The 8667-nt window shown below is 40.0% G+C and overlaps 1 protein-coding gene across 1 annotated transcript in view; it reads left to right on the forward strand.

Annotated features, from left to right (window-relative positions):
- WDR41 (WD repeat domain 41) overlaps nt 1–8417 on the forward strand; it is a 49229-nt gene extending 40812 nt beyond the window's left edge. Inside the window, exons 10-13 of the mRNA XM_006143532.3 lie at nt 1642–1763; nt 2512–2600; nt 4205–4338; nt 7937–8417. Coding sequence (XP_006143594.1) covers nt 1642–1763; nt 2512–2600; nt 4205–4338; nt 7937–8089 — 498 coding nt within the window. The 3' untranslated portion in view covers nt 8090–8417. The remainder of the gene's footprint in view (nt 1–1641; nt 1764–2511; nt 2601–4204; nt 4339–7936) is intronic.
- The last annotated feature ends 250 nt before the right edge of the window (nt 8418–8667 follow it).

The following is an 8667-nucleotide window of genomic DNA, read 5'->3' on the forward strand; positions in this document are numbered from 1 at the left end:
GTCCCAAGAACAGGATTTTTAAAAACGTTAATAGACCCAAAGATTAGGCTTGTTTGTATCTCTATTTTGAAAACAAAAATCTTAAATGTTTATGATAACAATATGGTTTCAGAAAAGGAGGAAACTAGATCTTTAAGAGTTGTAGCCCCCCAAATTACATGTAGATTTTTAATTTTATACTGTTTTCTCACTTTTGTATAAATTAGTATTTAAAAATGTTTTTAAAATTTTGTATTTTTTTAATATTAAAATATCTAATTGATATTAATTATTATAAATGCTTGATAAAACATTTAGTTTTCCTAATTTTTCTTTTTTTGTTCGGTGTTCTTTCCTTCTAGAGAGGACCATTAATTATTGATGACAAGTGATAGAGTATCCTAGTTGAGTCAGTGCTGCCCAAAGCTCATGGGTTCTCTAGTTGTATTTAGAATTTTCCTTGTGACTTGTGTAAATAACTTAAACTATACACAGATTTTCTGGCATCTAGAACTAATTTCTGGAGATTTGCACTGAAGGTAGTCCCTAGGGCTCTAGATTTTAGCATACTGGCTGTTTTCATTAATGGCCCTGGCTGGTCCTCAACCTGTGTCACGGTACAAAGGACCACTCCTGGGAGTCAAGGGCATCATTCCAGATTTAGACTCTGGCAAACCTGTTTTGGTTCAGAGAGTGTAGATCTAAATTGGGTGTGTAGCAGTTTTTGAGATCTTGTGAGAAAGATTGGAGGTCCCTGGGGCCTTTGGTGAGAACAGGAGAGCAAGTTGTAGATCGTTTAAAGGTCTGCCTCATGGGGCATCTTCTGAGTGAGAATTAATGAACCTAAAACAAGTACTACTAGAAGTCTAATAATGCAGAATAGTTTCAGAAGTGAGGTGTATGGTATGAGGAAAGAGCAAGGGACAGGAGTCCTACAACTTTGATTCTAATACTGACTCTATGTCTGATTTCTTTTTCACTTAAATGCTTTTTGGTTTTAACTTGTGCATTTGCAAAATGGCAATAAATGCTTACCTTTTCTACCTTAAGGTATTATAAGACTGTAGTAAGATACATAAATATACTTCAGAAGACTAAAGTTATTTTTGTAAAAAGGTGTTTCTAATACTACATTTGCAAAAATGTGTTCATGAAGCCTTTAGAGAATCTTACGAGGATAGTACAACTACAGAATATACTTTTTTGTATCATTCATAGGTCTCTTGATTACTTAAGATGTGGAGTGCAAGTAATTTTGCTCGCATTTTCCAGGCAAAAGAAGCTAGGTAATTTTCTCCAGGAGATAGTGAATGAAAATCCAGGTTGTTTATCTCAGCAGCTTCTGCTGCAGGGCCAGACTGCCAGCCTTAGCTCCTTTCTCTCACTGTCATATTTCAGCAAGTAATAAAGTGACACTCAGGGGTATAAGATGTGGAGCTTTCTCGACATTAGTGGTTTCATCCTACCTTATAAATGCTCTGATCTTTTCTTGGCGCTTTCATATTTTTGGACTTCAGAGGGCAGGATAATAATTTGGGCCGAAGGCTCGTAATAGGGAAAGTGATAATGGTTTTCTGATGTCACAAGCGTGTTGGAAATCTATTATACCTGGTAGTGGCGAGCACTAGTTTTATACCCATTTCTGAACTTTTCCCTCTCCAGAACGTATTTGCTGCAGTTGGAAGGGGTTTATATGTGTATAGCCTTCAAATGAAGCGTGTGATTGCCTGCCAGAAAACTGCACATGACTCCAGTGTCCTGCACATTGCCAAACTTCCAAACAGGTACAAGACCCCATCTGTGCTGTAATAGATGAAAGAAAGTCATGGTTCCTGGGGCTACCAGATTAATTTATGAAGTGGCCAAGTTACCTGGCTCTGTGGCTTGACCTGCTTGTTCTTTTGGAAATGAAGACTGCCCTGTGGCTGTCTGTGACAGAAGAATTGGTGACAGTATATTACAGAATTTACAAGAAGCAAGGTTCAAATGAATTACATTGAATTTCATTGTAGGCAGGGGTGATTTAATATATCTGATATATATTTAATAAGGTAAAAGACTTTGGGCACTTGTAATATGCTAATTTCTCTTCCCGTATTTTCTACAAACCTGTGTTTTTGTTGTTTGTTTATAGCCAGAATCAAAGAGGAAGGTTTTCCTCTTGGGTAGATCTAGCTGCTGAGTTTCTAGGGGTGGAATTATGGGAAGGAGTAGCATTATTTTATCTGCGGGATTTTTTTCAGGATTAGAAGCACTCTGAGAAGATGCATAGTGAGGAAAGGGAAAAGGGCTGCTTAAGATATTGGGGAGTGTGATTCATACCCTGTTTTCTGAATGTCACATAGTGTAATGTATGCCCTTCACGAAGAGTGGTGCTTTTCGTTTGCATTATAAAACCATGTTAAATTATGGCTTTTATCCTGAGAAGAAGTAAACACAGTTGAGGGCGCCAGTGATTCTTGCAGTAGACATTTAGCACTGGCCCTCTTTGGTGCTCTCTGTCTTGGTAGTACTGATTTTCTCTTCTGACAGGCAGTTAATCTCATGCTCAGAAGATGGCAGTGTACGCATTTGGGAGTTACGAGAAAAACAGCAGCTTGCAGCTGAACCAGTACCAACAGGTATGTGTGTCTTTCTCTCTCTGTCCTTGTTTTCACGTGGAAGTCAGAAAAAAGGAGGTTTTGTGTAACGACGAGAGTAATATAGGATGTGCTCCAAATAGGCATCCGGTGTTTATAGGAGGCATGTGGTGACTGGGCTCTTTACAAAAGGTTCGTTCTATGAGTGGGAGAGACAGAGAAGGCAGGGGAAGAAACAGCACCCCCAGCAGGGTCTTCATTCCATAATCTACCTGCAGCCTTAGCCAGCTCCAGATCATGGAAACATGTGCCCAGCATACCAAGAGAGGTCTCTGGGCATAAACTCGGCACCCATCCACGTGGGTCAGCCTATGGCCCCTAGAACTACCTTTTTAAAAAAAAAATTATTATTTTATTTAACTTTATTTATTATCATTATCATTATTATTTTCCAGTTTGATCAGAGAGAGACAGAGGGAGAGAGAGAAAGAGGAAGTGAGAAAGCAAGCCACCAGGTCCGAGACTTGAACCGTGGTCAGCCATGTGGGAGTCCAGCGCCTTTAACCACCATGCCACTTGCCGGCCCCTAGAACTACCTTTTTATTTTAGTTCAGGTCAGTTGAGATTTTATTGTTTTGAGGGAAAACTGTTATTTTCTGGAAATCTGAAGGACCACATGGTCTAGTGAAGGCATTATTTATTCCTGTTGTCTATAGTTCTGACTGATACACAAACAGAATTTGTACCAGCAGATGTCAGACTGAAGTGTTCTTTAGCCTTGAAGCACTAACATTAACATTGAACTTAATTTTTGGAAAAAATTAAGTATTTTTTGAGTTCTTAAAGTATTTTTCGTTATTCATGATAAGAGAGCATGCAAGTGGCGGGGGAGATAGAAAGAGCTGAGCACTTCTGTAGGGCCTGGTCACACTGCGATCTCCTTCCTTTGGACTTCCAGCCCACCCCATGATCTCCGGGCTACTTTCATGCCTGCTGGGTATATTTTAGGCTGTCTGGGCTGGGGATTCAAACTGTCATTTTCTCTTGAGCAGCGCCTTCTAAGCCACAGAGCTGGCCTTGTCTTTGTGTAGGTATTATTATCTCATGAGCTCTTGACTTTTATGTGTTTTGTTTGAAAAACAAAACTGAATGTTTGAGTGAATTAGTTACCAATCTTTGCATAGAAAATCAGTTTCTTTTAGATTCTTCTGTTTTTTGTTTGTTTTTTCACTTACCTGAAAGCCTATGGTATGTTCTTGGACTTACACTTGCAGCTTTTCCTCTGTGCTTTATTGATGGATTAGCCACAGTTATGCCCCCTGTTTTGATAGTTAGACACTGCCATTGAGGCCTTTTACTACTACTCTTTTATCCCTGGTACCTGTCTTTTTATATGCTAATATCCCTTCACCTGCGTGCTAGTAGGGGCGATAAAAAGAGGTAAAGAATATACCTAGTTGGCTAGGAAAGGAAATGAAATAATGTATTTAAAAGACTAGCATAGCGCCTCACACTATCCATTTAACCCTTGACTAAAAGAAGCATGGAGCATATTTGCATTTAAATGTTCTCCATTTTTCTGATCATGTATATTGTTATAAGAGTACAGTAGTTTTGGAAATGACTGAAATGGTTGTGTTTTTTAGGTTTTTTTAACATGTGGGGATTTGGAAGAGTGAACAAACAAGCCAACCAGCCTGTTAAAAAGCAACAAGAAAATGTCACTTCGTGTTCACTGGAGCTTATTGGAGATTTGATTGGACACTCGTCATCTGTGGAGGTATGGCTCCTCTTCCCATTCAGTTGGTCTCAGAAATATCTGTGCTTCAGTGTCTCATCAAGACCTGTACTTCTCTCTGATCTATAGGTTTTGGCTGTGTCTGGACATGGGGTAGGATAGGATATGTTAACAGTATGTACAGTGAGGGTCTCCCTTTATAGAGACAGGACTTGAGGAAGCAAGGAAGCATCACTTTTAAGGCTAGGCTTAATCTCCATTGTTATTTATGAAATAGAGCTGACAGGGGACCAGCGGTTAGCGTAATGGCTATGTCTCTGGATTCCCATGTAGTTGACCGCGGTTTGCGTCCCTGACCTGGTGGCTTAAAACTCACGCCGGGCGCGTGTGCGTGCATGCCCAAGATCCCAAGAGGAGAATGGAGGAGAAGGGATTGCAGCATGGCTATCCCCCCTGGGGGGTGATTTCTCGCTTTCTGTCTCTCTGTCTCTCTCTGTCTGTCTGGCGAGCGCACGTGCCCTATAGCAAAAACCTCTACCAAAAAAAAAAAAAAAAGAAAGAAATAGAGCTGACAGTAGGGCAGTGTTAATCATGTGGAATGTACGTGTGTAACTGTAGGCAGCAGAGGGTACGTGGAAAGCTGTGGTTGTGTGTGTAGGGGGGAAGCCGTCACAGAATCTTAATTCCAGAGACCTTTATCAAATTCATGAAGAGAGTGGTGTTTTTAGTGCCTCTGAAGGATAATTGGTTAGTTTTAATTAAAACTGTGTCTTGTTTATCATTATGCTTATATGAAAGTATTAACTGAAAATTATAAGATACATGAAACATTTTGTGGAAATCCACGACCTTGAAGAAGGAGTAAGATCAGTCAGGAGAAGGAGATGGTCAGAACTGATACCAGTTAAGCAGCACCCAAAGTGATGAATTTCTTAAATTGTTCTTCCCTGTTTCCTACCCAGAGAGGAACACACTACCTTCATTTGGAAGGCCATTCAGGCTTAGGAGCGGCAGCAGCCCCTGGTTATTGAGCATTTCCTGTGTTTCAGGACCTAGACACTGGATGCCGGAGTTGCAAGGAGATACGAAGGACAGTCCTTGCCCTCACGGGTCTCACACTGTGGGGGAGAGAGAGCATACAGACCTGCTAAGCTGTTAGTCTAGGCTGATGGTAGGCCATAGGGGTAGCAGGTGAACACTAAGGAGTTGGAAGAAACTTTTCTTGCTGAATCCTGTCAGCTGGTTAGTGATATGAGTGTTGAGACTGGGGCTGAACTCTGAAGTTCAGGTAGGATTAATACATAGCCTTGTTACTGTCAGCTCCTGGATGTTGGCTACCGCGTCTTGCTCATCTTTGCTTTCCTCTAACAATTAGTTCAGTTGTTTTCTTTCTTGTTTTTAAGCTTTCTTTTTGCTTGGGTGGCCGTAGTGTCGTTTAGAATGACGAGCTGGACTGTGGCGTGGAAAGATACATTGCTTGGTGCAAGGCACAGATTGGCTAGGCTGGAGCTCTGGGTTCCTGTGAACAGACTCTAGCAGGGAAGGTCTGGGAAGGTGGTCTTGGGTCTGAATGTCCTTGAGTATAATGTTGAATAGTTTGGATTTTATTTTTAAACAGTAAGAACTCACTAAAGGTTGGAGAAAACGATCAAAATGGCACATTTGTCATAATGTAAAACTGTCAGATTCTTAGGAATTTTACTTAAAGTACTGACACTTTTAACATTTTTAAAAAGTATCTCTGGCTTGATTCATAAACAGTAAGGACTCACTAAAGGTTTTAAAATGATGGAGAAAACTATCAAAATGGCACATTTGTCATAATGTAAAACTGTCAGATTCTTAGGAATTTTACTTAAAGTACTGACACTTTTAACATTTTTAAAAAGTATCTCTGGCTTGATTCATAAAATCTAGGCTATGTTTTAGGTGCCGTCTCCTAGGTTTTTTTTATTTCTGTTTTTATCCATGCTCTCTGACTCAACCCCTCTGTGTACTGAATTGTTTACCCCATGACCTGAGGCATTCTGCTTCCACATTTCCCTCCCTCATCATCAGCTGAGTCCCCCCGTGGCCTTTTTCCACTCTTTTCAGAATGCGTACATCATTTCAGAGAAAACGCTCCTCCTCTTGTTCCTTGATACTCCGTCTCCTTTAATTTGCTCTTTCCTTCAAGGCCTTCTTTGTTTGCATGGGTTTATCTATCTCCTTTCAGATGCCAGCTCTGCACTCCAGAGTAGGTCACACCACCTTGTCACCAACACCCATTCATTTTCTTACTCTGAATTTCCAGACTGTTCCTTTCCTTTACTTGGAGAGTGTTCTCTGGTCAAAGCTTTCTCTGACAACTTCAGTGGTTACTGACCAGTCTTCCTGTTTTAAATTTCGATGGCACGTTGTAGTCTGCACTGTGTCATTCGGCCCTTGATTACGTAGTCCTTCATTAGTGCCATTTCAGCTGTGATTTGGTTGTGCAACTGAACAGAACCTTCTTGAGGGTAGGGATCATAGATGTAGAGCAGACACTCAGTAAATGCTTATTAGGTCTACTTTTACATAGAGAGCAGAAGCCCGTGTTTATTGGGAAATTTGGAATTTAGGCATTTTTTAACAAGAGCCATTTGTGAATAATGATTAAAGTAAGACCTGTATCTTACAGAAGACATAGGTGGGGCAGCACCTATATCTTACAAAATCTTAAAACCAATATTTGGGGCCATCAGGTGGCATGGTTGTTAGGCACTGAATCTGATTAAAGCAAGACCTGTATCTTACAGAAGACATATCTTACAAAATATATCTTACAAAATCTTAAAACCAATATTTGAGGCCATCAGGTGGCATGGTTGTTAGGCACTGAATCCCACATGGCCAGCTCTACAGTTCAAGTCCTGAACTCAGTGGCTCGTAAAATATGCTGCATGCATGTGCATGTGTGCCCAAAATCCTGAGAGAAGAATGGTGGAGAAGGGATTGTGGTGTGGCCATCCCTTTAGGGGGTGATTTCATACTTTCCCTCTCTCACTGTCTCTCTAAAGTGAGCACATGTGTCCTGTGGCAAAAATATTCTTTTAGAGAGTTGTTTTTTTTTTTTTTTTGTAGGGCGTGTGTGCTCACCTGAGAGACAGAGGCAGGGATAGGGAAAGCAAGAAAAACCCCCCCCCCCACCCCGGTGGGGTGGGGGAATGGCCACACCGCAGTCCCTTCTCCTCCATTCTCCTCTCAGGATTTTGGGCACGCATGTGTATGTGGCTGGCATGAATTTTAAGCTATCGGGTCAGGGACTCAAATCACTGTCAACTACGTGGGAGTCCAGCAATGTAGTCTTTACACCATCTGCTGGGCCTATGAGGCAAAAATATTAATGAAAAAGACTTGAAGAATTAGCTATTATTATTTGGGAATTCATGTACTCTCTCTATATGTAGCTAGTACTTAATTATTTTATAGTTGAGCATTATCAACAAAGTTCCGATTATTAAGATGTTCGATAGCAGACTGTTACCAACACTTAAAAAGAGTTTTACATTCAGAATCAAAGATGTTTCGAAGGTTCACATCTTACAAGCACACGTGTTAATCTGTTAGGCTCTTCTCTTCTTGAGGTTCCTATACTCAGTAGTTTTCATTTTCTTTACAGATGTTTCTATACTTTGAAGATCATGGACTAGTGACATGCTCTGCAGATCATCTCATTATTTTGTGGAAAAATGGAGAACGAGAATCTGGATTGCGCAGTTTAAAATTATTTCAAAAATTAGAGGAGAATGGTGACTTATACTTTACTGTTTAAGGAGTGAGAACCTTACACATGAACTTTGAATAGCAAATAGAGAGTAAAATTGTGAAATCATTCATGTGTTGCTCACTTAAATTTGTAATTATTTTTCTCATCTTACAAAATTCTGTACTTCTGCATTCTTTTTTGCGGGTCTACAAATCAGCAACCAGTTGATCCGCAGGTATTAGTACATCTACCAGAGAACATACCACGTTTCCCAGTCGACTCTGTGTTGCTGTCAGAGTGGTGAGTGATGTCTCGGAGGGTCTTACTTTGAACCTAGACCCCTGTGAAGCGGTGAAACAACAGAAGTAGCAGTAAAGTGTGTTTTTCATAGAAAGCTTTTGTTTAATTCTTATTTTCCCTTTGAGCTTGTTTAATTAAGAATTCTTGTGATAAATTTAAGACATATCATTTCCCCTACGAATTTCTGTTTAGTAACTGTCAGTATTATGAGGAGCAAACCTGCATCTCTCAACCAAAAAATGAACTAATAATACTATGTAAATTCAATGCCCTTTTTTTTTGGTATCAAATAATTTAAGTGTGTGTGTATCCTTTTTAAAAATTTTAATAGCTAGAACTAAAAT

This window comes from Tupaia chinensis, unplaced genomic scaffold (genome assembly GCF_000334495.1).
Source record: "Tupaia chinensis unplaced genomic scaffold, TupChi_1.0 Scaffold000099_1, whole genome shotgun sequence".
Lineage (NCBI taxonomy): Eukaryota > Metazoa > Chordata > Mammalia > Scandentia > Tupaiidae > Tupaia > Tupaia belangeri.